Raw genomic sequence first — 27,907 nt, forward strand, 5'->3', positions numbered from 1 at the left:
TGCAAATTTCATTCTTAAAAAAAAAAAGTAAAAATTGAGGGGGGAATTGCAGAAATGTATTCTGGGGGGTGGTTTGGTCTGTATTTTTCCCCAAAAATATGTGCATGTTACATTGCAATCCTATGTGCGTCTACTGAGAAGTAAATCCCATTGACCGAAAATTGTCCAAGATGTGCTGCCCCGCCCCCACCCTCCCAAAAATGCTTTTATTTGCAATTTCTCTGGACACCTTTAAGTTGGGCGGCGATTCTAGGTGATACCAAGACCTGTTTCTTCTCCACGTGAGAAACCTGCGTCTTCCAGCAGGCCAACATTTCCCTATCTCTGACTCAACTGCCTGAAAAAAACCGCAGTCCTCTAAGCCAAGCAGCTAGACCTCTTGAAGGCCTTCTCTACCCCCCCCCTTCCAATGGGGCACAAGATGGCTTCCGCCGCAGGAGGGCTGACTTCTCCTGTGGATGGTGTCTCTGTGTGGGGACATCGGCCGTACAGTAGCCTCCCCTGACGCAAGCGAGAGGCGCTCTGCAGCGGAGCGGATCCCTTTACGCCCCGGGCTGAGGACATTGTCCCTGAAACCTGGCATCCCTCCCCATGGAAGGGGTGACGTCGGCCGGCTGGAAGAAAGCGAGGAGGAGGAGGAGGAGGAAGAGGAGAAGGAGGGGCAGGTGGGGAGGAGAGGGGCTGCGGGGAGACCATTCTCAGAGCCCGACGCATCCCCAGCGCACAGCCTTATCCACCACCTCCCGTGTAATTCAAGAACACCCAAAAGAGAGAGAGAGAGAGAGAGAGAGAGAGAGAGAGAGAGCCTTCCTTTCTGGGCCCCGTACAGTATCTCTCCCCCCCCCAAACCCAACGCTCTCTAATTTCCCTGCCATCCGCATAAGTCCATCTTGATTTACCTCCGACTCATCGTCTCTTATTTTTAGACCTCCTCCAAGCCTCCAGGCCTTCCCACCCGGCCTCACATACCTCCCCTCCATCGTCCCCCCCCCTTCCTTAATATGGCAATAAGGAGAGGCCATCAGATATCAACCTCGGAGAGAGGGAGACCTGGCCAAGGTGAGACCCTAGTAATAAACCTGAGGGCGAACACAGGCAGGTGGTTCGGTCGGGCAGGTGAGGGTTCGGAGGCTCCCCGGACCGGGATGCAGGTGGCTGTTGTTCAGGGCGGGGGGCCCTCCATCTCCCATATACATATATAGGCAGGGAGCAGAGGGGTGGGGTGTCTCTCACGGGCAGTGCCAAATGCCTGGGGATAAGACAGCCCTCCATCTCCGGGGCACCTCCCCTCCCCTCCTGGCTGCTTTTATGGGCTGCCCGTTGGTCCCTGCCTTTGCTTTTGACGCCCCTCGCCCCTCGGAGAGGTTGTCGCCACCCTGACGGAGCCAGGGCCCCCCTCGGCCAACTCTCCGGGCTGCCTGCCTGTGTCAGCAAAGAACCCAGACGTCCTTGCCCCCCGGAGCCCCCTGCCCTGACAGCCGCCTTAAAGGCAAAGGCGGGAGAGGGGGAGGAAGAGGAGGAGGAGAAGAGGGCCACCTCTCCTTCCGCAGCCGTCTTCCAGGGGCCGGGTTGACTTTCTGCGTTGCCAGGGGAAGGACGAAGGACCGGGGAGCCCAGAGGGAAGTCTCCACTATTCAATCTCCTTCTCTCCTCCTTCAGTTTGGGGCTCCCTCTCCCGGGAAGGTCAGGCAGGATGAAGTGGCTTGGGGTGGCCCTCGTGGCCTTGCTGCTGGCCGCTTTTGGCCCGCTGGGCCGGGGAGAAGACGGGCTGGATTTCCCCGAGTACGACGGCATCGACCGGGTCATCGACGTCAATGCCAAGAACTACAAGAACGTCCTGAAGAAGTATGAGATCCTGGCTCTGCTGTACCACGAGCCCATTGGGGACGACAAGGCATCCCAGAAGCAGTTTGAGCTGGAGGAGCTGATCTTGGAGGTAACGACCAGGGATGTGATGGAGGGCGGCGGCCGGCAGGGGGGGACAGGTGCCCCCACCCCCCGGAAACTCTTGTCCCCAAACAGCCATTTAGCAAGGGAGAGCAACAGGCAACTCAGGTTGTGGGAACGGGGGAGGTCAAGGGATTTCAGGAGCTTGGAGAACTCTGCGGTTCCATCTCTGTGCTTCCAGGGCTTGGGCGGTGCAAGGGCTGGGGGGCAAAGGGGCAGATGTCCCAGGAGTATCATATTGGGGGGGTCCATGCTGTAGATCGTGGGGGAGGCTACCCAAAAGCAACAGCATTCAGCTGGTTTGCTGAGTCCTCTGATTCCTGCCGTGTTCTGTGGAATTTTCTGCCACGACGAAACCCAGCCTTCTCCTCTCTGCCCCCACACCTGCTCCCTCCACAAACCCCAATGATGGGTGTGATGCAACCCCCCCTCCTCTGATCCTTGCCCTGAATCCATCTCAGGGGAGGAGCATGGATGTGTGGAAGGAGTTGTGGAAGATCGGGGAGTGGGCAAAGAGGGGTTGTCCCTTGTGCCCTCCATAAACAGGGGCGCTCGGCTAAACCTTTGGGTCAATTGTTGCTGGGGCTGTAATACTGGGGTCCGTGGAACGCCACTGCCTGACCCACCTTGCAAGGTTGTTGTTGTGGGGATTCCACAAGGAAGAGGGAGAACCACACATGCCACCTTGAGCTCCGTGGAGAGAAAAATATAGGATGCAAATGCAATAAATATATAATCATAAATCTGGGTTGATCCAACAAGGAGGTTCTCCTTATTGTGTGTCTGCCTTGTGAATGGAAGGCAGGGGCAGAAAACCTCTTTATTATTATTATTATTTCATAAGATTTATATACTGTTCCATTGTTTTTTAATGAAAATACTCAGGCAGTCCTTCCTTAACTACCGTTTGCCTTCTGCAACCAGTCCAAGCTTAGGGCTACACCTTCACGTGCGATACCCAAGCGTGTCCTTGACATGTGCTGCAGCAATCGCGCCTCCGTGCAAATCTGGGGTGCAGAACCAGGCGAAAGAGATTGCCTCCCCCCAGGCCCAGATCTGCAAGAACCCGCTCAGGGCTGCATCCCCCTGTCCCAGACAGAGCGCCATGCGCTTCTCTCCCAAGAGAGGAGAGCAACAGCCAGGGCTAAAATTGCCATCTCCTTAATTGGCGCCTTTGGACGGCTGCAAGAACCTCCTCCTCCTCCTCTCCAGAAAGGCAGCCTTGGAATAGTTTCCTTAGGAATCTTGCCTGGGGGGCAGGAAAGCAGGGAGGGGGCCAAGGGCTGTCCAGGGAAGGGGGTGCAGCCAGCGCAGGTCAGTGGAACTTTCTAAAAATGGCCCCAAGGAAGGAGGAGGGGGAAAGAGGCACATTTCAGAGATGGTCTCCGTTCGGGAAGCGTCATTTTGGCATTCCTCAGACCGCAGCAATTTAGCCAGGGGGGGGGGTGAAGGTGTTGGGTGGCCCCAGAAGGGAGGGGGGTGAGAAAAGGAGGTCAGTCAGAAGTGGGGACACTTAGGAACAGGAAACTGGGGGCCATCTGGCCTGCTGTGAAGCCAGAAGGGATCGGAAGGGTCTGCCTTAGTTTTGCAATAATGGGCCATTTAGAGACAGAGGCAGAATTCAATTAGGTGCGCATCTTAATTCGGTTTCTCAACTGAATTCTCAGCTGCCAATTCACAGCCTGAAAAGAAAGTGTCCTATTGGAATTCGCTCTGCTCTGAATTTTGCAAAAGGGTTTTTCCAGGAAAAACCACATTGACTGGGGTAAAAACCAGAGGAAGGAACGCAGAGAGGAAGTGTGGTGTAGTGGTCAAAGGGCTAGAGGAAGACCTGGGAGAGCAGGGTTCAAATCCCCTCTCAGCCAGGAAGCTCCCTGGGTGACCTTAGGCCAATCACAGTCTCTTGGCCGAACCTACCGCACAGGGTTGTTGTGAGGATAAAATGGAGCAGGGAGAGCTATGGGCAGGAAAGGTGAGATAATGATAATGATAATGATAACAATAGTAATAATAATGTGCAGCAGAAATTTGCACTGAAATCGGGATGAATTTTCAGACATTCTTTTAATTTTATTTTTTAAATGACATACTGAGGAGGAAATGCGAGGAACAGAAATTAAAAGGGGGGGGAATGGAAAAGTTATAGAAACCAAAACTGACAAGCTACAGGACCACCTCCACCTAGTGCTGTTTTGTACTCCCCAAGTGAAAAGGGTGGGCACTTAAGACGTCACACTCACCCCAAAAAGGACTAAAGACTGCACAGATTTGCATTCAATGTGAACATGCTAATGTAGCTATAACTGCTATAATTTAAGAGCCTGGCTGCTGGATCAGGCCAAAGGGCTCCATCCAGTCCAGCCCCCTCTTCTCATGGTGGTCAACCAGAGGCCTCAAAGGGAAATCTGTACGCAGGATCCAAGCGCGAGAGTATCTCTCCCCTCCTGTGGCTTCCAGGAACTGGGGTTCAGAAGCAGGGCTGCCTCTGAGTGTGGAGAGTGGACCAGGAGCCACCGACGGCCCTCTCCTCCTCCGTGAATTCCTCCATTGCTCTTTTAAAGCCATCCAAGTTGGTGGCCTCCTGGGGCAGGGAGTTCCACAGTTTAACTCTGTGCTGCCTGAAGGAGGACTTCCCAGTATGTTTCCGAGCACAATTCAAAGTGTTGGTGCTGACCTTGAAAGCCCTAAACGGCCTCAGTCCAGTAGACATGAAGGAGTGTCTCCACCCCCATTGTTCTGCCTGGACGCTGAGGTCCAGCGCTGAGGGCCTTCTGGCGGTTCCCTCAGTGCGAGAAGCAAAGCTACAGGGAAGCAGGCAGAGGGCCTTCTCGGTAGTGGCGCCCGCCCTGTGGAACGCCATCCCAGCAGATGTCAAAGAGATAAACAACTACCAGACTTTTAGAAGACATCTGAAGGCAGCCCTGTTCAGGGAAGTTTTTAATGTGTGACATTTTAATGTATTTTTAATCTTTGTTGGAAGCTGCCCAGAGTGACTGGGGAAACCCAGCCAGATGGGTGGGGTACAAATAAATAATAATAATAATAATAATAATAATAATAATAATAAACTTTAATAGGAGACAACGCACTTCACCCCAGGGATGACCAGGCTGCTGTCGAACTGCTGATCTGGGTTGAGGAGCAGCATCAAGGGAAAAAAAAAAACACACACACACACACACACGACTGTCTCCCTTCTTAGAGTCCCTTTATCTTTAAACGGGACTTGGACACACAGCCCTTCAAAGACAGGACCCAGGGCCTCCCTCACTAGGCTGCCTGGGGAGGAAGGGAAGGGTCTAAAGTCATAGAATCGGAGAGTCGGAAGGGACCCAAAGGGTCTTCTCTTCCAGCCCCCAAAAATGCACTAAAGCCAGAGGGCTTTCAGCTAAACGTGGATTGTACTGGCTGGGGTTTTTCTTCTCCCAGAGAGTCAAAGGTGCTTCGATGTATAAACCCAGCACTTCTATCTCAGTCTCATCCATGGCCAGATTTCAAGGGTTTTGTAAACTCTGCAAAACAGCAGGACCTCATTGGTTGTGAGATGAAGTGAGGTGAGCGTTGTCCTTTGACACCAGATGGCATCTCTGATTCAGACAGGCCCCCCAATGGAGCAAACAAACAAACAAACAAACAAACAGGAGAGTGATGGTTAGGAGACTTTCTGGACACACAGGCAGCAGCCCCCAGGTGGCACCAGGGAGGAACACAGTGCGAATTCTGAGCAATAGAGATCTAACTCTCCTTCATTGCAGCTTTGAGGGGCAGACAGGGGACTCGGTGGGTCTTTCGTGGCTCACAGGCACCGGAAATCCCTGTGGATGACATCTCCAGACAGAGGGGCATTGAGTGGCAGCCAGAGGCGATGCCTAATCCCATCTGACTTCTTCGTTTATTGAGACAATTTATATACCACTTAATTGCAATAATCTCTAAGTTCGTACAAGGGATGAAACCCAGGGGAAATGGAATTGGCTAGAATTATTAAATCAGGCTTCAGTTAAATTGCCTGACATACTTTAATTTTTTTAAGTCTTCAGTAAGAATCAGGGACGCGGGTGGCGCTGTGGGTTAAACCACAGAGCCTAGGACTTGCCGATCAGAAGGTCGACGGTTCGAATCCCCGCGACGGGGTGAGCTCCCATTGCTCGGTCCCTGCTCCTGCCAGCCTAGCAGTTCGAAAGCACATCAAAGTGCAAGTAGATAACTAGGTACCGCTCCGGCGGGAAGGTCAACGGCGTTTCCGTGCGCTGCTCTGGTTCGCCAGAAGCGGCTTCGTCATGCTGGCCACATGACCCGGAAGCTGTACGCCGGCTCCCTTGGCCAGTAAAGCGAGATGAGCGCTACAACCCCAGAGTCGTCCGCGACTGGACCTAACCTTTAAGAATCAGAAGTTCAACAGGGAGAGTGGGCCAGTGTGACCTCGGCTAGAATTTAGGCCCACAAAGACAATTAGCTGTGGTTCCTGCAAGGGGTTGGAATACGATTCTAGGATTCTAGGAGTGCACACAGTGCATCTGAGCCACAGTCTCTCCCAAGAATTGCAGTAATTGGCCAAGGATGCAAGGGATCAGGCGGTCCTTGAAGTATCTCTGTGAATTAACACAAGACCCTTGAACCTGGCCTGCTCACCTATGGGCATCCTCCCAGGGGAGCTGCATGCTGCGAGCAGACTGCCTCACCCCACTCTAGGTGCCCACATCCCACGGCAGATTCAGACGCTGAACTGGGCTCCTCAGGTCTTTGGAAAAGGACACCCTCTCCCCCGCTGCCTTCTCCCCACAGAGAGACATTCCAAGGCAGCTTCCGAACGTCGTCATTGCTTCCATCCCTAAATATTCTCCGCTCCCTGGCACTAGCCTTCAGAGGAGAAGGGCGATATTCATTCCGGCTGGGTTATTGGAGTCACCTTTAATGGGTTTCCCAGAATGAGGCCTGCAAGGCGGAGACAGATCGCCTCTGCCTGGGCTCTGGACAGGGCAGGTGCATTCAAGAGACGGGGATCAAGAGATGGGGATCCCAAGGGTCATCTAGTCCTACCCCGTGCTAAAGATGGCAATGCAAGCCCTGCTTAGACACCTCCAGAGTCTGCCCCCTTCTGAGAGAGACCCTTCCACTGTTGAGAGGCTCTTACCCACAGAATTTCCTCCTAAAGTTGAGCCCTTTCCTGTAATTTGAATCTGTTAGTTCAGGTTCCACGCTTTGTTCCTGCTATTTTTTTATTTCATGCAGCGCTGCTGCAGGGTAAAGGTGGGTTAATATTTTAATAATAATAATAATAATAATAATAATAATAATAATAATAATAATAATAATAATTTATTATTTATACCCCGCCCATCTGGCCGGGTTTTCCCAGACACTCTGGGCTGCTTCCAACCAAATATTAAAATACAGTAATGCATCAAACATTAAAAGCTTCCCTAAAGAGGGCTGCCTTCAGATGTCTTCTAAAAGTCAGATAGTTGTTTATTTCCTTGGCATCTGGTGGGAGGGCATTCCACAGGGCGGGTGCCACTACCGAGAAGGCCCTCTGCCTGGTTCCCTGTAACTTGGCTTCTCGCAGGGAGGGAACCGCCAGAAGGCCCTCGGAGCTGGACTTCAGTGTCCATGTTGGATGATGGGGGTGGAGATGCTCCTTCAGGGATACTGGACTTCAGATATACTAATAGACATCTCAGGGAGCCAGTGTTGGTCAAGGACATTTTCTGCCTCAAGCCCAGTGCTAGATAGAGGGATCCTGTTGTCTGACTTGGCACTGAGTAGCTTCCTGTGCCCATCAAGCTTAGTGATGCCAACACTGGCTGGCAGCAGCTCTGCAGAGTTTCAGAAACAGGGGGCATCCTATTGGATCCAGCCCAAGGGAGGCCTCCTAGCCCATCCTCCTGTCCTCGTCACAGTGGCCAAATACCCCAGAGAACCTTGGAATCCAGATAGACTGCATCTGAAACTGGAGGCTCCATCAGAACCTAAGAAGAACCCGGCTGCTGGATCAGGCCAGTGACCTGATCCTGTGCTCACAGTGGCCACCTAGATGTCTTCAGGAAGCCCCCAAGCAGAAGACCCCAGTCTCAAACCCCAACCCTATAAGGATCTTCACACGGTTGCCCTTTTGGATTCCGAGCTGCCAAGTATTTGCAACATGTTCTCTGTTTGGGCGGAGGCATCTGGGATCCAACACTTACTGCCTTCAATATTTGTCAACCTTTCAGAGCTGATATTCAGCAGGATTCGACATCCAGCATTTGTGTTTGACGATAGCTGCCTTCCCACGGAATTCAGTGTTTGAAAACGCTTGAAACCCTGGCAGATTTTTATTTTATTGCTAGTTGATTGCTAATTAGTGTATGTAGGACACTGGACACTGGACACTGTGCCTGAAAGGAAATTCCTGCTCTCTTTTTTAAAACAGGTGTCGAAACCGAAAAACCAAATTTCGAATGGAGGGCAACTTTTTGAATTTTAGGGGGAAATTCAAACTTTTTTAAAAAAGCATCTTAGATCAGTTTTTGTGATTTCTTACACACAGAGAGACACACCACAATAGGCTTTCAGTGCTAGATCACAGCCCTATGATGTGACAATGCCCAAGCACATCATGCCTCTGACCACGTGCAGAGTGTGTTTTCTGCATCCCTGAGTAACCAGCCTCTCCAGCCAAAACACACCTCTGGGGCAGCCCGTGAGGCTTCTGAGTCAAGTGCTATGCGATTGCCGGACCTCCCTGAGCCCCAGAACCTGCCTGCTGAGGGCTTAAGCTCCCTGAGGTAGATGGACCTGGCAAGGCCGACCCATTTTCCAGAAGGGCGCCCTGCCTAGTTTCACAGCAAAGGCCCCAACCTCTCCCCTTTTCAGAAATTACGAGCAGCTCTCAGACTTTGAGAAGCTGGTGTCACTGCATCAAGTTCATCAATTTTGTTGAATTCGCTAAAAGGATTAAATTGCATTAAAAACAAATATATATACCCTGCCCTCCCCAGCCAAGGCGGCTAACACCAATAAAATCACAGTAAAAACATAATAGGGGGGAAAGAGAGGGGAAGGAACCAATTTAAAATACATGTTAAAATGCAATTTAAAATGCAGCCTCATTTTAAAAGTAGCCCATATAGATCAAGACCATAAGGGGAGGGAAACATAAGAGTCAGACTGAGTCCAAACCAAAGGCCAGGCCGAACAGCTCTGTCTTGCAGGCCCTGCAGAAAGAGGTCAAGTCCCTCAGGACCCTGGTCTCTTGTGATAGAGGGTCCCACCAAGTCGGGGCCAGTACTGAAAAGGCCCTGACCCTAGTCGAGACCAATCTAACCACCTTGCGACCTGGGATTTTGAATAAATGTTCAGTTTATTGTCTTGAATTCTATTCTGTTTACCTTCTGGCTTGTGTAAACTGCTCCTTTTAAAGGGTAGGGTTGGGGGATTTTGGGGATGAGTTCATAGGACCAAGAGGACAGATTTAGAGCCTCTGGAAAGCAGCACCTTCCACAGTCGGCAATGAAGACAAAAATCCAAAGGAGTGGCAAGTTTTTTCTGCAAAAAGCCTTTCCCTCCAACACCCAGGCGCTTGTTCATTCCCATCTTCTCCCTCTTCTCTCTCTCTTTCTCTCTCTTTTCGTCTGCCTGCCCTCCTGCTGACTCTTTCTCCTAGTTAGCAGCCCAAGTCCTGGAGGAGAAAGGCGTGGGGTTTGGCCTGGTGGATGCAGAGAAGGATGCTGCGGTGGCCAAGAAATTAGGTAAGTGCCCGGCAGGGAGCAGAAGGGGGGCTGGCAATACCGGCCAGGGCAGGGAGGGAGGGTGGGCTGCAAGGCGCGGCTGGAAACCAGGTTGAGGTTTTGGGCTGGGGGGGGGAGGTTTGCTGTGGACCAAAAGGGCATCCAGCTACCTTTCCCTCCAGGAGTAAGGCTACCAGATTTTTTTCAATGAATCCTAAAGTAAAGGTAAAGGGACCCCTGACCATTAGGTCCAGTCGTGGCCGACTCTTGGTTTGCGGCGCACATCTCGCTTTACTGGCCGAGGGAGCCGGCATACAGCTTCCGGGTCATGTGGCCAGCAGGACTAAGCCGCTTCAGGCGAACCAGAGCAGCGCACGGAAACGCCCTTTACCTTCCCGCCGGAGCAGTACCTATTTATCTACTTGCACTTTGACGTGCTTTCGAACTGCTAGGTGGGCAGGAGCAGGGACCGAGCAACAGGAGCTCACCCGTCGCAGGGATTCAAACCGCCGACCTTCTGATTGGCAAGCCCTAGGCTCTGTAGTTTAACCCACAGCACCACCCGCGCCCCTCAATGAATCCTAGGACACTTTAATTCATTAACTGCCTTTCAGAGCAGCCCCATCCCAACTTCGACTTGCGTGCAACCAGAAGGAGCAGGGATCCCTCAGCTGGGAAGGGAGGCTTCCCATTGCCTTACTGAGAGATCCCTGGTGCCTCCTGTAAAGCCACCTTTCATAGCTGAGAAATCCCTGCTCCCTCCTGCTTGCAAGCAAGCAGGAGTTGGGAGGCTGCTCCGATAGGCAGCATGAAGCCTCCCTTCGCAGCTTAGTTGCCCGGAAGCTGCGTCTTTGAGCCCCTTCTCCACCACCATATGGGGACTTCCCAGCAGCTCCTGAAGCCAGCCAGAGCCACCTGCTCCAGGCTGCTCAGACTGCCGCCGCCGCGTTTCCCGGGGACATTAGATGAAATCCGGGGACATTCCAGGGACGGAATTTGTCCGGGGACTTATTCGCAAATCCAGGGACTGTCCCCAGGAAACGGGGACGCCTGGTATCCCTGTCCAGGAGGGCTGCCATTTCTTGAGTGAGACAACATCACTTGAGTGGCACAACATCAGCAACAGGCTAGACCACCGGTGGGAGAAAGTGAGCGAAGCAGGAAGAGCCCTAGCTCAGTGCTAGAGCAGCTGTTCTGCATGTAGAATGTCCTGGGTTCAATTCTGAACAGCATCTCCAGGTAGAAATCCCTGGTCCGTGCAGACAGTCCTGAGCTGGGCAGCTATACCTCTGAGAATCAAGGCAGCTTCCTATTTAAATCACCCTTTTCTTCAAAACCATGAGGACTGGAAACTTGGCTTTGGTTTTAAAGGTTCAGCACATGGATGATTTCTGCCTTGCATGCAGAAGGTGCTGTGTTCCGTCCCCAGGGGCCTCTCCAGGTGGTGCTGGGGAAGAGCGCCTGCCTGGAAAACCCAGGAGGTGCTGCCAGGAGCAAAAGGAGCCAAGGCTCTGGCTGGCAGGAGAAGGGAGGTTCCTGCGAAGTGTCAGTGGTGCGCCAACCACCAGGGGGCGGTAGAAGCTCAGAGATCCCTGCAGAACACCTTGAGCCATTCATATAAACAGGATTCTAGCTCCACAGAGATGCACGGGTGCTTTGTGGAATGAGAGAGATGAGTCCCTGACCCAGAGGCGGCTGTCAGCCTCAAGCAGCCTCTGCCAAGCTGGCATCTTGCAGGTGTTTTGGACTACAACTCCCATCAGCCCCGGCAGCGCCTGATTTATGACGTCATTTTCCCCAGCACAGGGCACCAAGCCAAGGGAAAACAAAACTGAGGTGATCCAAAATTGAGAAGATCCATTTTGGGGCGGCAAATCTAGACCTCCAAAGATTACCCCAAGCCCCTGAGCTGGTGGGAATTGTAGTTCAGAGGTTTTGGAGGGTGCCCGGTGGGCAAAGAGTAGCCTAGAGCAGTGTTTCCCAACCTTGTGCCTCCAGCTGTTTTTGAACTGCAACTCCCATCATCCCCGACTAGCAAGACCAGTGGCAAGGGATGATGGGAATTGTAGTCCAAAAACAGCTGGAGGCACAAGGTTGGGAAACACTGGCCTAGAGGATGTGTCCCCATGCTATATGCAGGGGTGAAATAAGCCCCCTTGCCCTCCAGCTCCTCTCTCTTCTTCTTTCCTCTGCCCCGCATACCTTACAGCAGGGGGTTGGGCTAGATGACCGTTGGGGGTCCCTTCTCAAGCAACAATTCTGTGATTCTATGTCTGTCTCCCCTGTGCAGGCCTTGGGGAAGAAGACAGTGTGTATGTGTTCAAGGATGATGAAATCATCGAGTACGACGGGGAGTTTTCTGCCGACACTTTGGTGGAGTTCATCCTCGATGTAAGTCCTGGGCCTCCTCTTGCCCCGCTTTGCCCCACAGCCTGTCCATATTGGCTGAAATGCCCCCCATGCCTCTCAACGCCTGGGGGGCCAGGGAGTCCTGCTCGCCTGGGTCAGGGGTGGAAAGGCGTGTTTGTGTGTGGACGGAACCCTGGAATTCTTGGCATGGCTAGAAAGTAACTCTGTGGCTCTGCACAATTGGCCTCCAAGTCCCTGGCCCCTGGAGGGTTGGTCATAAAGGGATGCGGCCCTTGAGCCCCAAAAAGGCTCCCCACCCCCACTGCAAAGCCTTAAACAGCCTGATGGCTGAACAAGTCCACCCTCCCTGTAGGAACTAGCCAAGCTTTGAAATTGTTGGAGACAGTGGCGTAGTGTGGGGGGGTGCAGGGGGGGGCAGCCGCACCGGGCGCAACATCTGGGGGTTAGGGTCAGTGGGCACAAATCCACGGGTTAGGGGGCGCAAATTACTTGCCTTGCCCCGGGTGCTGACAACCCACGCTACGCCACTGGTTGGAGAACAGCCTTCCAAAGGAGACCGGCTTCGTTTGCTCCATTGCTAAAGCCGCAGCACGTGGATCGTTGAATAAAAAATGATCTGGTCTATTGAACAGTGGAAGAAGCAGCCTTGGAAGGTGGTGGGCTTTCTTTCAATACAGGGGGTTAGGCTAGATGACCCTGGGTGTCCCTTCCAACTATGCAATTCCATGATTTTACGATCTTCAAAGTTGGTGGGTTCTCCTTCATTGGAGGTACCTAAACAGAGTTTGAACGGCCACCTCTCAGGGCTTCTTGGGCTGTGATTCCTGCACCGCAGGGGTTGGACTAGATGACCTGAGGAGGTCCCTTCCACCTATGATTCTGCGATTTTGGTGCTGTGATGCCAACGGCCTGATCCTTCCCTTTCTCCTTCTCTCTCTCTCTCCAGGTGATGGAAGACCCAGTGGAGTTCATTGAAGGGGAACATGAGCTTCAGGCGTTTGAGAATGTTGAAGACGAGCCGAAACTGATCGGCTACTTCAAGAACGAAGACTCGGAACGTAGGTGCCTCTTTGGGGCAATGGGAAGAGGGGTGCTGGTCCCCCCAAGAGGCTCTGATGAAATGCATCCCCCCCCAACCACAAACATGTGGGAATGTTCAGGGATGCAGGAGAGGATACATTGTTTGTTTACAGCCTTTCCAACTTTTGTAACAAGTTCACAATTTAGCAGAGTAACATTCCCCTTTTTAAACTCAGCAGATGCATTTGCTCAGGCTCCCTAAAGCCTCTAGAATAACTGTTCTGGTATTTTCCCCTTATTCCCTCATAAAAGATAAGACACGACACAGTCTTCTATAAAAGTATAAAAAGAGTTTACTCACACATCATTCTGTTCACAGTCGGATCCCAGAAGGCAGACTTAGCTTAGAAAAGTTATATACACCTGGAAACTATCTCATAAGGAGACAGTCCCTTTGTCCTCTCTTGGCTGGAGGCCAAGAGAGCATCTTTGGCTAAGCAGATGTTGCTTCTTCCACGCATGTAGTCAAAGGGAGAGAGATGGCTGCCCTGCCCTGTGCTTTTGTCGTTACCTGCACAGGTGAGGCCACGCCCACCTCTAGTCACATGCAGAGGAAGTCTGTCCCAGCCCAGAAGGAAACAGGAAGTTGACCTGCTGGATGGACAAACATTCCTCCCCAGGTGTAAACATGTTCACTCTAGGAATGTTGTACTTGACTGCTCTTGTGTTTCACATCCCACAAAACACACATGTACAAGCACTGGACAGCTTTACCAGTTGGACCATGCAGGCAGCCCATCTTTATCCTGGTTGCAGGAGGAGAAGGAGAGAGCGATTGATGGCTCCGCTGTGCCTCCACAGATGGAGGCAGAAATGCTTCTGAATCTCAGCTGCCCTGCTAACCCAGAAATAGTGCTTCAGGTTAAGAACTTTGTTTCAGGATGAGAACAGAAATCATGCTCCGGCGGCATGCCAGCAGTGGGAGGCCCCATTAGCTAAAGTGGTGCTTCAGGTTAAGAACGGACCTCCAGAATGAATTAAGTACTTAAACTGAGGTACCATGGTAGATAAATAGGTACCGCTCTGGTTCGCCAGAGGCGGCTTTGTCCTGCTGGCCACATGACCCGGAAGCTGTACGCCGGCTCCCTCGGCCAGTAAAGCGAGATGAGCGCCGCAACCCCAGAGTCGTCCGCGACTGGACCTGACGGTCAGGGGTCCCTTTACCTTTACAGGAAAAGTAGGACATTCCAGGATCAAATCAGAAACTGAGGTGGTTTCTCTAAACCAGGGATGTCCCTGGAAAATAGGGAGACTGGGAGGGTCTGCTGCTTAAAGGCCTCCAGTGAGGGAGATTCTGCCACCTTCCGAGGGAGTCTCCTCCACTGCTCCAAGGTAGACTCCTCCTGCTCCGGGAGGAACTACTGCACCATTACAGATCGATCCTTCTGTTGGTTCTGCAGCTGGGGCTTCTCTCCGGGAGAGACACAGCCCCGGACGAGACACGCAGTGCTGTGCATCCGCCGCCTTGCTGCGCGGGTGCTTTTTTAAGAAACAGAAGGCAGCCCGGAGTTAAAAGTTTGCAGATTTGCGCTGATGCTTCGCCTCCTACCAGACAGCTCCTGTCAGCCCCCCTCTCTGTCTCCCGCCAGTCCCTGCTTCGGGGCCGGAAGCCCCACGACCAGCTGACACCCGCATTAAACCAGCTTAACATGTCAGCCCTGTGACCCATCACGGCTCGGCGGAGAGGGAGAAGCGGCCGCTCTCTCGCCCGGGCGGAAAGCCTGGTGTGGGGACGCAGATCCTTTCTCAGGAAACCTGGGGGGCGGGCTGCCCTGGAGGGCCTGGTCTGGGGGCAAAGCTCTGCGGTTGGGCGGCTGATGGGGACTGGCAATTGCAGGACTTGAGAACTGGGAGGAACCCTAAGGCCCATCTAGTCCAGCCCCAGCAATGCAGCAATCCGGTGCTGCAGAAACTGCTGCTCAGCCGGGCACACGGTTCTTGCATTTATTGAAAGTTTGGGATACTTCAAGGACTGCCTGGTCCAGGGGTTCCCAAGTCTTTGGGGGAACCCCCCCAATATCCTATAAACGCACCCCACAATCCCCTCCCACTACCCTATAAGAAGCATTAATAATAATAATAATAATAATAATAATAATAATAATAATTTATTATTTGTACCCTGCCCATCCAGCTGGGTTTCCCCAGCCACTCTGGGTGGCTTCCAACAAAGACCAAAAATACACTAAAATGTCACACATTAAAAGCTTCCCTCAACAGGGCTGCCTTCAGATGTCTTCCAAATGTCAGGTAGTTGTTTATCTCTTTGACATCTGATGGGAGGGCATTCCACAGGGCGGGTGCCACCACCGAGAAGGCCCTCTTCCTGGTTCCCTGTAACTTGGCTTCTCGCACTGAGGGAACCGCCAGAAGGCCCTCAGGTCTGGACCTCAGTGTCCGGGCAGAACGATGGGGGTGGAGACGCTCCTTCAGGTCTACTGGGCCGAGGCCGTTTGCAGAATAGCGGTTTGCATTTCCCACTAAGGCAGTGGTTTTAACCAGTGTGCTGTGGCACCCTGGGGTGCCTTGAATGGTGGCCAGGGGTGCAGTAGGCAACCCTGACCTCCGTCCCTCTTTCCTTCCCTCTCTCCTCTGACACCCTCTTGGATCTCTGCCTCCTAACGACCTGCACGGCTGTTAGCTGTCTACAAGCTCCCCAGGCAAATAGTGCCCCTGGGGCTGGCCGGGGGGTGCTTCCCAGGCCCCCAGGGGGCAGTGTGAGGAGGCACCTCTCTTTGGAGTCGGGGGGGGGCATAGCGGCTGCCCAGAGGACTCCCAAGGAGAGGGAAGAGAAGGCCGAGCGAATCCTCCACAAGGGAGGGTGTTCAGAAAAGGGTGAGGGGCTGCCAGCTCTGCAAGCAAGGGGGGAGCTAACTGGGCTCCTGAGACCCCCAGGGATGCTGCAGAAAGAAGGTACAGTGGTACTTCAGGTTACAGACACTTCAGGTTACAGACTCTGCTAACCCATAAATAGTACCTCGGGTTAAGAACTTTGCTTTAGGATGAGAACAGAAATCGTGCAACGGCAGCAGGAGGCCCCATTAGCTAAAGTGGTGCTTCAGGTTAAGAACAATTTCAGGTTAAGAACAGACCTCCAGAACCAATTAAGCACTTAACCCGAGGTACCACTGTAGTTGGTTAAGGGAGCCGTGGACTCAAAAAGGTTGGAAAACTCTGCACTAAGGGAATAACACAGTAAAATTCAACAATCCATTGCTCATTCATTCAAAACCTGATTCAAATGATTTAATTTGCAAAATGGATGGACCGGGTCCTGTGAGAGTGATTTATACCTCCAGTGATGCCCCCACCCCATTGGCTCTTAGCTCCCCCCACAGGTAATCCCACTGCCAGGTTCTTAGAGGTATTTGGCTCCTGTGATAACAGGATGCTGGGCTAGAGGGGAGATTGGAGGGGTTGGAATAGAGGACCTCTGGGGTCCCAACTCTATGATGATACGATGGCCTGATCTTCTTATGTTCTGATCGTAGATATTAACAATAATATCAGCCCAAGGCTGATATTATTAATAATATTAATATTAGATATTATTAATATTAGATATTAGATATTAATATCTAATGTTAATAATATTAGATATTAGATATTAATAATAAAGATATTAATAATAATATCAGCCCAAGGCAGGCAGGATCCCCTCGCTCACCCACACACCCACACCCAGCAGCCTTTCGGCCTTTGCCACCCTGGAAAACAAGGCGCTGCTGATCCCATTATTTCCCCCTTTCCAGATTTCAAGGCCTACGAAGACGCGGCTGAGGAGTTTCACCCCTACATTGATTTCTATGCCACCTTTGACAGCAAGGTACGTAGCTGGCCACAAAGGCCACCTCGCTTTTGCAGGCAGCAGGACAGCAAAGGATGTGTTCCTTCTGTTGGAAGGAAGCTTGCAAGTTGCAGCGGGGGGGGGGGAGGGCATGGCGGCATGAAAAGTTAGGAGGGGGGCGGATTGCAAGTTTCCAAACAGGAGCAGCCAACGCACCTGAGAAACTGATTCCTGCATTGCAGAGGGTTGGGCTAGATGACCGCTGAGGGTCCCTCTGCAATTCTAGGACTCCATCCCCCTCTCTCCCCATCGCAGGTTGCAAAGAAGTTGTCCCTGAAGCTGAACGAGATTGACTACTATGAGCCTTTCATGGAGGAACCGGTCACGATCCCAGACAAACCCAACAGCGAGGAAGAAATTGTCCAGTTTTTGGAGGAGCACAAGAGGTGAAGAGAAATTGGGGAGGGGGGAGGGAGGAATTGGAGGAGCGGGAGGCTCCCCCCCCCCCCGCGCCGCCTTCCTGGCTCTAGACAGAGGCACGCATGCACGCGCGCGCACACACACACACACTGAAACGGGCAATTCTTGCGCTTTCTCCCGGCTGACTGCTGTGGATGGGGAGGAGAGTCATCCGTTGCCATGGCAGCAGCAACACCAAAGTCCTTCTCCTGCTGCCATGGCAACGGCACATTTATTGGCTGAGATTCCAAGCCCCAAACGGAGAAGTATTTGCAAACAGGGGCTGGGGGGGGGGAGGAGAGAGATGCGTTTCGGTGGGCGGGGGGGGGGCGCAAAAGATGGCATTGCTGTCCATCAGAAGCAACCCCCAACCAGGCCTCTTGCAGTCAACACTGGCTGGCAGCAGCAGTCAGGCGGGGAGGGGCCAGTCCCAGTCCATACTTGTAGATGCTTTCGGGAATGGAAGGGACCTGTATGGTACGAGTCCTTCCCGTTTATATGTGGAGAAGACGGCTGGGCTGGCTGCTGAGCTGCGTCCTGGGGGGGGGGGTGTCCCCTGAGGACAGCCAGCTGGTTTCTGGAGCTCAGGGAACAGGTTGCGCAGCCTGCAGCTCTGGCGCCCGGCGGAGGTTCCTGAGCCGCGGTCCCTGCACCGCACGACCCTCGGGGTCTCTTCCATATCCTCCACCCTGCAATTCTGCGAGAGGAATAGCCCCGGGGGCGAAGGGGGAATAAGGCAAAATGGCAATCAGTCGCCCTGGGGATGTTTCAGAAGCCCATGCATGCCAAAGACCTAGGGGAAAAATCCTCTCTCAAATCGCCCCTTCTTTGCCCCCTAACTGCCACCCTCACCGCCGCCAGGGCGCTTATGGGGAGGCCTACCCCCCCCACCCAAGCTCTCCTCTGCTGCAGATGTTTCCGCTGACCCTAATCCCCTGGGATTAACTGGGAGGTTTCCTAACCCCAATCCCTCTCCTCCCCTCCTCCCAGGGGACCTCAGCCCTGGCACAAACAGGGCGCATTTTGTGGCATAAATCCCCTTCTCTCTCCTGGGGAGGGGAGCGGGGGGTTGTCCCTCGCTTCTTTCCCCCTCCTCATTTTGGGGGGTGCTGTTGATGCGCTTCGTGCCCCTGTTTCTCAGGCACTGCCCCCCCTCCATGGCATCTCCCCCCAGCTGCTTCTAACATCGGGCCGACGAGGGGCTGTGCGGTTGCTATGGCAGCCTGGCCTTTGCGATTCGCTCACGGGACCGGATTAGGCCTGTTTTGCACAGCGATGCTTCTCCGGCTCTCATCCTTGGCATTATCCCTGAACCTCGCTCTGACCCCAAACTGACTCCCCCCCCCCTCTCTCCCCCTTGGCTACCTGCGTCAAAAGGATTTGCTCAGGCTTCTAAGGCTGGGTACACACCCAAACGCATTTTAAAAGCACGTTTTGCGGGTATGGGGTCTTTCGTGAGGCTGGCGGCTGGATCAGGCCAAAGGGGACCCATCTGGTCCAGCCTCCTGTTCTCACAGGGGCCGAACAGATGCCCTAAAAGGGAAATCCATAAGAAGGACTCAAACACAAGAGTAACTCTCCCCTTCTGCGGTTTCCAACAACTTGTGCTCAGAAGTATCTCTGCCTCTGACCGAGGAGGCAGAGTACAGCCATCCTGCCTAGGAGCCACAAATCGTCTCCTCCTCCATAAATCTGTCTCCTCTTTTAAAGCCATCCAGACTGGTGGCCGTTGTGGCAGGGAGTTCCACAGTTTAACTATGTGCAGCGTGAAGAAGAACTTCCTTTCATCAGTTCTGAGTCTTTCGACACTCAGCCTGATTGGATGCCCCCCCCCCCCCAGCATTGGTGTTATGGGGGGGGGGCGGAGAGAGAAACTCCCCTCCATCCACTTTCTCCAGGCCACATACAGAATCATAGAATTGTAGGGAGGGACCCTGACGGTCATCTAGTCCATGGGTCAGCAAACTAAGGCCCGGGGGCTGGATCTGGCCCAATCGCCTTCTCAATCCGGCCCGCGGATGGTCCGGGAATCAGTGTGTTTTTACATGAGTAGAATGTGCCCTTTTATTTAAAATGCACCTCTGGGTTATTTGTGGGGCATAGGAATTCCTTCATTTTTATTATTTTTTTCAAAATATAGTCTGGTCCCCCCACAAGGTCTGAAGGATAGTGGACCAGCCCCCTGCTGAAAAAGTTTGCTGACCCCTGAAATTTCTAGTCCAACCCACTGTGATGCAATAATTTTACAAGGACTGGCCCACCCATGAGGCAAGTTGAGGCAAGCGCCTCAGGCAGCAGAATCCACAGGGGCAGCAGCCCCGGCCCCCAAGGATGCATTGCCTGCCGCCGCTGCTGTTGCTGCTGCCTCCTTAGCACCCCTCCCCAGTCCACCGCTGCTGCAAGATCTCAGCAAATAGGAGGCCCTGGGGGTCTCCTTCCACCCTTGCAAATGATGTACATATTTATTCCCCCACCTGTCCCTGATGTAGATCTTCACTCGCCAGCGTGGTGTAGTGGTTAAGCGCGGTGGACTCGTAATCTGGTGAACTGGGTTCGCGTCTCCGCTCCTCCACATGCAGTTGCTGGGTGACCTTGGGCCAGTCACACTTCTCTGAAGTCTTTCAGCCTCACTCACCTCACAGGGTGTTTGCTGTGGGGGAGGAAGGGAGAGGAGGTTGTGAGCCGCTTTGAGACTCCTTAAAGGTAAAGGGACCCCTGACCATTAGGTCCAGTCGTGGCCGACTCTGGGGTTGCGGCGCTCATCTCGCTTTATTGGCTGTGGGAGCCGGCGTACAGCTTCCGGGTCCTGTAGCCAGCAGGACTAAGCCGCTTCTGGCGAACCAGAGCAGCGCACAGAAACGCCGTTTACCTTCCCGTTTACCTACTTGCACTTTGAGGTGCTTTCACACTGCTAAGTTGGCAGGAGCAGGGACCGAGCAACGGGAGCTCACCCCGTCGCGGGGATTCGAACCGCCGACCTTCTGATCAGCAAGTCCTAGGCTCTGTGGTTTAGACCACAGTGCCACCTGCGTCCCTATATAACCGCTGAGTTGTGGCCTCTTCTCTCCCCTCCCATGGCTCCTTTTTGGTCTTCTCCAAACTCGCATGCATAGCCTAACCAAACAGCTTTCCGGTCCGGCCAAGGTCTTTGCCACCCACTCACAGCCCCAGGATTTTTGCTGACACCTGCAGATTGGGTTAACTGAAAGATGAGGATCTGATGGTTCCTTCTGATGATTAACAGGGTTTTGCAAGGCAGCGCTGGAGGGGATCTTACAGGATTTCAACAGACGCTCCACTGAAGATCATTAATACCCAGAGCCTTAAAGAAGTTTGTGTGTGTTTTCCTCTCTTCCTCAAACTCTCTCTTCTGCCTCTATTGTCTTACAGGCCCACACTGAGGAAGCTCCAGCCAGAAAGCATGTATGAGACTTGGGTACGTCTAGGGGAAGCCAGGGGGGAGGGAGAAAGAGGAAAGCCTCTGGAATTCTCTGCGTCCAAACCTGTCCCTGGATTTTGGAGTTTCGGATTTCCTGGAGTGCTTCTGCAGATGTCTGCTGATGCTCCTCACCCCCCCCCCCCTTTAGCTGGAAGCAGAAAGAATGTGAGGATTTCAGAGAGCATTTATATCATGCAGCAATGCCCTTCCCTGTGGCCAAGATCTTTCTAACAATGTCTGCTCACAAGTATAAACAGAACTGATTTTCCATTAAGGAGTTGGGTGGAATTGAGCAAGACGTATGAGTGATTCAGTATTCCACCAGCTGCCTAACTCCCCCATAGGTGACGGACAGGGGGCAATTCAGAGAAGATATTTTCAAGGGGAAATTGACCACTGATTCCCCCAGCCAGTACAAATGCCAAACTTTCTTTGGTTTTATAATTTTATGATGATTTGAATGATTTCATCGTATGGCCCCATGCTATTTGTTTAATGAGCTGGAAACTGAGAAATACCAAGATGTCTCTGTATTTTTGTGACTTTTGTTTTCTCTCTGTGTTTGCCTTTCTTCTGCCTCTACACCACCAAAGTGCATTGATAAAACACGGTGATCTCAAGGCCAGTGTAAGCAAGATGCCTTCAGCCTCGTTCATTCAGAAAAACTTATACACTGCCACCCCACCCAGCTATTCACAAAGACACACCAAGCGGCCTCACCATAAATTATGCACTCTGGTGCAAACAGCACAAAGGCAGCAACTTTGTGCAAACTGATACTGCTGTGTTGGCTAGCTGAAAATGACCAACTTCCTTTTGTTCTGAACTCCTGGATGTTCGTTCCAGCTCTCCCTTCGTCCTATGGGTGTAGGTGACAAAACCTTCCCGAAGGTCGTCATCAAGTTGCAGACGCGCCCCTCAAAAAATCTCCCTGTTGGTGTGGGAAAGTGCTCTTCACCAAGGAGTTTTTCCATGAAGGAGAGCTGCACTTGAGAGTCACCATGAAGAGCACTGAGTGGCTAGTGCCTGGGATGTCACCGATTCCTCTGCATGCTCCTGGACAACATGCATTCCTTGCAGCAGGACTTGCATAGGGGAATTGCCATGGGGCCTCGTGGTCAGTGTCTTTACCAGTGGTAAGACAGACGCCACAAGCTGGGAGAATTCTGAACATAAACGGAAACGGGAGCTGAAATTGCGAATGTTTGGCGGAAATTGGTCCGGCAAATACGGGAACAGAGCTGTGAGTCCTAGTCGGGATTTGAACTCTGACCTCCCAGGTCCTCTAACCTCCACACCACATTGACTCTTGATACAAGGCAGAACAGAAAGCTATGCTTTCTTACATCCCCTGCTAGTGAGTAATATCTCTCTCTCTCTCTCTCTCTCTCTCTCTCTCTCTCTCTCTCTCTTTCTCTCTCTCTCTCTCTCTCTCTCTCTCCCCCTCTCTCTTTGTCCTTCCAGGAGGATGATATAGATGGCATCCATATTGTTGCTTTTGCAGAGGAAGACGACCCTGGTGAGTTGCCCCTACAGAGAAATGAGATATGAGCTTCATGGCCACGGGGGGGGGGGGGGTCTTGCCTGCAGTCTCCATTTTCTTCCCCAATGGTTATTTCCCCATCTTTCCACATCTACAGTACGGTAACTAAAAAAACAGGAAAGGATCGTGGTAAATATTACATCAGAAGGGGGCATTCAAAACATATCATAAAAACACATCCAAACTAGCAATTGAAAGAAACTGAGGAAGAACTGTTTTGGCAGCAAGCGAGTTCATGCTCCATTGTGCTGCCTGGAACAGAATTAAAATAGTGTAGAAGCTGATTGCCGGTCTTGCCATCGACAGACATCCTCAGCAGAGAGTGTTTGCCCACATTCCGCAGCTGCAATACAGATAATATATTTATATTTGCCAGTAGCCAACCCAGTTTTCCCTGGCTTGCACTACAGTCCCTCAAAACAGGATACAGTGGTACCTCAGGTTACAAACACCTTAGGTTACAAATACTTTGGGTTATAGACTCCGCTAACCTGGAAGTAGGAAGCAGTAAGTAAGTAGTAAGTAGGAAGTAAGTAGGAAGTAGTAAGTAGTAAGTAAGTAGGAAGTAGTAAGTAGGAAGTAAGTAGGAAGTAGTAAGTAGGAAGTAAGTAGGAAGTAGTAAGTAGTAAGAACTTTACCGCAGAATGAGAACAGTAATCATGCGGCGGCAGGAGGCCCCATTGGTGCTTCAGGTTAAGAACAGTTTCAGGTTAAGAACAGACCTCCAGAACGAATTAAGTACTTAACCCGAGGTACCACTGTAATTAAAAAGGTGAGCCTTTGGGTTTCTTTAACAGAGCACCTGAACCACCAATGGGTCTTGCCTTCTGCATCTCCAGAAACACAAAACTTTAGCTTGCTGTGAGTACAAAGAGAGCAGTCGTCCCTAAATTTAAAGCGCTCTTATTCCACCTTAACAGTCATGGCTTCCCCCCAAAAGCCCTGTCATGTGGCAAAAGAGTACTCTAAGCCCGTGGCGTGGATGTGGAAACCGCAGCAGCCTTCCTAGAGAGGAAATAATTTTGATGTTTGAAGTTTGATAAAATCTATCAAGCGATTCTCCTGCCCATAACTGGGGCAGATTTTTGCCACGAGACTCTTTGAATTCCTGCCATCTCTCTTTGCTGTTATCATACTGGAGCCCCATGGATGCCTTGTGGGGAGGCAGAAGCCATGAGACTGGGTTGAAATGGTGGCTCTGTTTAGGAAGGGCAGGAGATGGATGGGGTGGGCCTTGTTTTGTGGGGGGAGGCCTTGGCACAGGAAAGCTGGTAGACACTGGCTGCCCTCTGACCTCTGTGGGAATGTTCAGGGATGCAGGAGAGGAGATATTGTTTGATTAGAGCCTTTCCAACTTGTGTTAACAAGTTCACAATTTAGCAGAGTAACATTTCCCCTTTTAAACTCACAGCGGATGCATTTGCTGAGGCTGACTAAAGCCTCTAGAATAACTGTTCTGGTATTTTCCCCTTATTCCCTCATAAAAGATAAGACACGACACAGTCTTCTATAAAAGTATAAAAAGAGTTTACTCACACATCATTCTGTTCACAGTCGGATCCCAGAAGGCAGACTTAGCTTAGAAAAGTTATATACACCTGGAAACTATCTCATAAGGAGACAGTCCCTTTGTCCTCTCTTGGCTGGAGGCCAAAAGAGCATCTTTGGCTAAGCAGATGTTGCTTCTTCAACGCATGTAGTCAAAGAGAGAGAGAGATGGCTGCCCTGCCCTGTGCTTTTGTCGTTACCTGCACAGGTGAGGCCACGCCCACCTCTAGTCACATGCAGAGGAAGTCTGTCCCAGCCCAGAAGGAAACAGGAAGTTGACCTGCTGGCTGGACAAACATTCCTCCCCATGTGTAAACATGTTCACTCTAGGAATGTTGTACTTGACTGCTCTTGTGTTTCACATCCCACAACCTCCCTCTCTCCTCTTCTGGCCACAGATGGTTATGAGTTCCTGGAAATCCTGAAGGACGTTGCCCAAGACAACACAGACAACCCAGACCTCAGTATCATCTGGATCGACCCTGAAGACTTTCCACTGGTGAACAGGCAATTGTGCTCTTTAGCGGGGGTGGAGGGGGTGGCTGTCAAGGACGCCATGGCTTGCTCTGCTGCTGCTATGGCCCCCACCAACGCCCCCTAAGTTGGATTAGACCCATTTATTGGAAGAAAGTCATTATCAATGGCCAGTGTCCCCACAACCAATTTGTGTCCCCACTCACCCTCCACAAAATCGGACATTGCGCATGCCTGGAAGTCTTTGTGGACCCTCATTCCCTGTTCTCTGTTTCTCTCTCTCAGCTGATTCCCTACTGGGAGAAGACTTTTGACATTGACCTGTCCCGGCCTCAGATTGGCGTCGTCAATGTAACGGACGTAAGTGACCACGGGCCGGGGAGGGGAGGGCACCTCTGCCACTGTTGCAAAGTCCAAACCGGGCACATGCCTCCTGAGAACAACACTTTTGTAGAATTTGTAGGGAAGGAAGTGTTTCTGAATGCCCAGGTGGGAAAATCAGCGGTTGTCTGGCAAACAAGAGAGACGCGGGTGGACCTGTGGGTTAAACCACAGAGCCTAGGGCTTGCTGATCAGAAGGTCGGTGGTTCGAATCCCCGTGACGGGGTGAGCTCCCGTTGTACGGCGGCTCCCTCGGCCAGTAAAGTGAGATGAGAGCCGCAATCCCAGAGTCAGCCATGACTGGACCTAATAGTCAGGGGTCCCTTTACCTTTATGGCAAACAAGCTATGGACACCCCGTGTTTCTGAAAGCCCCCATCACAAAATAAAATCCCCAATACACAATGAAGCAACATTTTAAGGTTCCTGCCTTCAAGCCCTCTCCCCTTCTTTCAGATAGCTCTGTTATAGACAGCGACAGGGGTCAAGACGTCCATGTAGGCAGGGGGTGGGAAGTTATGGGGAAAATGTTATCTGAGAAAGAGAAGACTTCCAGAAGTCTGTTCCAAAACCAAAGTGTTCCAAAACCAAGGCGTGCTTTCCCATAGAAAGTAATGCAAAATGGATTAATCCATTCCATACTTTTAAAAACAACCCCCAAAACAGCAATTTAACATGAATTTTACTATCTAACGAGACCATTGATCCATAAAAGGAAAGCAATAAACTATGTACTGCAGTCACACTGCAGGGTCCTCTGCAGGGTCCTCTTCCTCATTCAATCAATCAGTAGCTGAACTGGGTTCCACACAGTCACAAAAACAAAACAAAAAGAGCCGCAGAAACAAAAATACAAAATAAATAGCAGAAACAGACAGACCTCAGTGTAACATTCAAAATGGAAGTGTGGCACTGAAAACAGAGCACGTTTGGCTTCCGGAAAAAGTTCTTTCTTCCAGGTTTACAGTATTTGGCTTCCAAGTTGTATGAGTACCAAGGCATTTGAGAACCACTGTAAATGTAAAGTATTTAACCTGCACATATTATTAATATTATTATTTATTTATTTGTACCCCGCCCATCTGGCTGGGTTTCCCCAGCCACTCTGGGCCGCTTCCAACAAAGACCAAAAATACACTAAAATGTCACACATAAAAAACTTCCCTGAACAGGGCTGCCTTCAGATGTCTTCTAAAAGTCAGATAGTTGTTTATTTCCTTGACGTCTGACGGGAGGGCTTTCCACAGGGTGGGTGCCACCACTGAGAAGGCCCTCTGCCTGGTTCCCTGTAACCTCACCCTTCACAGGGAGGGAACTGCCAGAAGGCCCTTGGATCTGGACCTCAGTGTCCGGGCAGAACGATGGGTGTGGAGACGCTCCTTCAGAACATCACAGATCAATAGGATGATCTCCAACTGAATTTTACATTCCCCCCCCCCCCAGGCTGACAGCATATGGCTGGAGATGGACGACGAGGATGACCTGCCATCCACAGAGGAATTGGAAGACTGGATAGAGGATGTGCTGGAAGGAGAGATCAACACGGAAGACGATGACGACGACGACGACGACGATGACGATGATGACGACGATGATGACGATGACGACTAGAGGCTCCCGTTCTTCGTGGAAGGTGGACCCTGCCTGTTGAGGTCCACCTGTGTCACACCTGTCCCCAGAGTGTCCCTCGGGGGCCGCAGTGCCAGGCGCCTCTGGCCGACGCGAAATTCAACGCTTTGCCACCAGACCCTAGCAAGAACGTATTTTTATATTGATCCTATTTAAGTCAAGGGCCCCCACCATGTGCTGAACCCCACGTGTGTCCCCCCCAGGGACCCCGCTCTGCCCTCTGCCAGTGCAGGGAAAGAACGGGGTGGTTGTTGGTGCTGACCCCTCCCTCCCCTTTCCGCATTAGGCTCGCCAGGTCCTTCAGGCACCTAAGGATGCTGTTCCTGGGTGGACCATCAGTTTTCCCTGGGATGTTAAGCCCAGCTCAGGTTTTCCAGGTGAATCCCAGGAACGGGCAAGGGTCTTTGCCTGTTCCTAACCCTCAGCATCCTGGTTTATCAGGGCACTTGATGGACCCCCCAACTCAGCACAGGCAGAGATGTGTGTTGTCGGCCCAGTGCATTTCCCATCATGCCTCTCTCTGTGTGTGTGTGCTTCCCCTTTGATGTCCACTCTGACTGGCAGGGGCTGTCCAGGCAGGGAATCTTTTCTCAGCCCTTCCTGGCAATGCCACTGGGGGGGGTGAAACCCGGGACCTTCTGGATGCAGAGCAGATGCCTTATTTACCATCTCTTCCCAAATTCCCTGCCTTTCCACCAGTGTCTTCCTCTTCCTCACCGCGACGCAAGGGAATAGTCCCCGTCTTCTTTGTTAGTGTCTCTCTTGGACTTTGTTAAATCTATCACTCACTCGGCTCTGAGTTTCCGTCAGGAAACACCTCCCCGAATCATTTCATCAGTTAAACTGAAGTGGGAGGGCAAAGATCAGCCAATAACATTTGGGGGGCAGGGGGGGGAGGTTGGATAGAAACAAATGTAATTCCTGGGCTTTGGAGATGAATATATTTGGGCTAAAACTGTCTTGTTAATATTTCGGGAGCGGGGAGACAATCGGGATGGGGGACACACACAACCTGTTCAGCACTCAGTGGGGGCGACACAATGTACAATTTGTATATTTTTCAACAACTTTGTACAGATCAACCAAAGCGATTAAAAAAATAATCAAATAACAATGCTGGTGAGATATTATTTTCTGCCCGCCGCCGCTACCCTTCTCCCCCACCTCTCAAAATTCTCATAACGATGATGGCATATCAGTTATTATGGAGAGCAGGGGCTCAAAGTCCCGAAGGCAAAAAGGACCAAGGAAAGGAATTAATCCTGGATGACTCTTCATAAGAACATGAGAAGGGTCTGCTGGATCAGGCCAAAGGGGGCCCACCTAGTCCAGCCTCCTGTTCTCACAGTGGCCCACCAGACGCCCCAACCAGAAGCCTACAAGCAGGATTCAAACACAAGAGCCCTCTCCCTTCCTGTGGTTTGCAGCATCATCATCCTGGCTGGCAGCCATCCATAGCTGGCTCCTCCATTTTAAGCCCTCCACTCCTCTTTTTGAGCCACCCAAGTTGGTGGCCATCTCTGTCTCCTGTGGCAGGGAGTT

At 51.8% G+C, this 27,907-nt stretch overlaps 2 protein-coding genes across 2 annotated transcripts in view; both read left to right on the forward strand.

The window, feature by feature from the left end:
• The window catches only part of MRPL24 (mitochondrial ribosomal protein L24), a 291,126-nt gene that overhangs the window by 5,820 nt on the left and 257,399 nt on the right, over window positions 1–27,907 (forward strand). The window lies entirely within an intron of this gene.
• On the forward strand, window positions 1,234–27,479 carry CASQ1 (calsequestrin 1). Its single transcript, XM_081841174.1, has 11 exons — window positions 1,234–1,936; window positions 9,593–9,677; window positions 11,947–12,047; window positions 12,973–13,084; window positions 16,859–16,932; window positions 17,209–17,339; window positions 20,743–20,788; window positions 22,256–22,310; window positions 24,281–24,381; window positions 24,642–24,716; window positions 26,180–27,479. Exons 1-11 carry the CDS (start codon window positions 1,694–1,696, stop codon window positions 26,345–26,347), a joined length of 1,191 nt encoding a protein of 396 aa, XP_081697300.1. The 5' UTR covers window positions 1,234–1,693; the 3' UTR covers window positions 26,348–27,479.

Source organism: Podarcis erhardii (genome assembly GCF_964252035.2).
Source record: "Podarcis erhardii genome assembly, chromosome: 15".
In the NCBI taxonomy this organism is placed as follows: domain Eukaryota; kingdom Metazoa; phylum Chordata; class Lepidosauria; order Squamata; family Lacertidae; genus Podarcis; species Podarcis erhardii.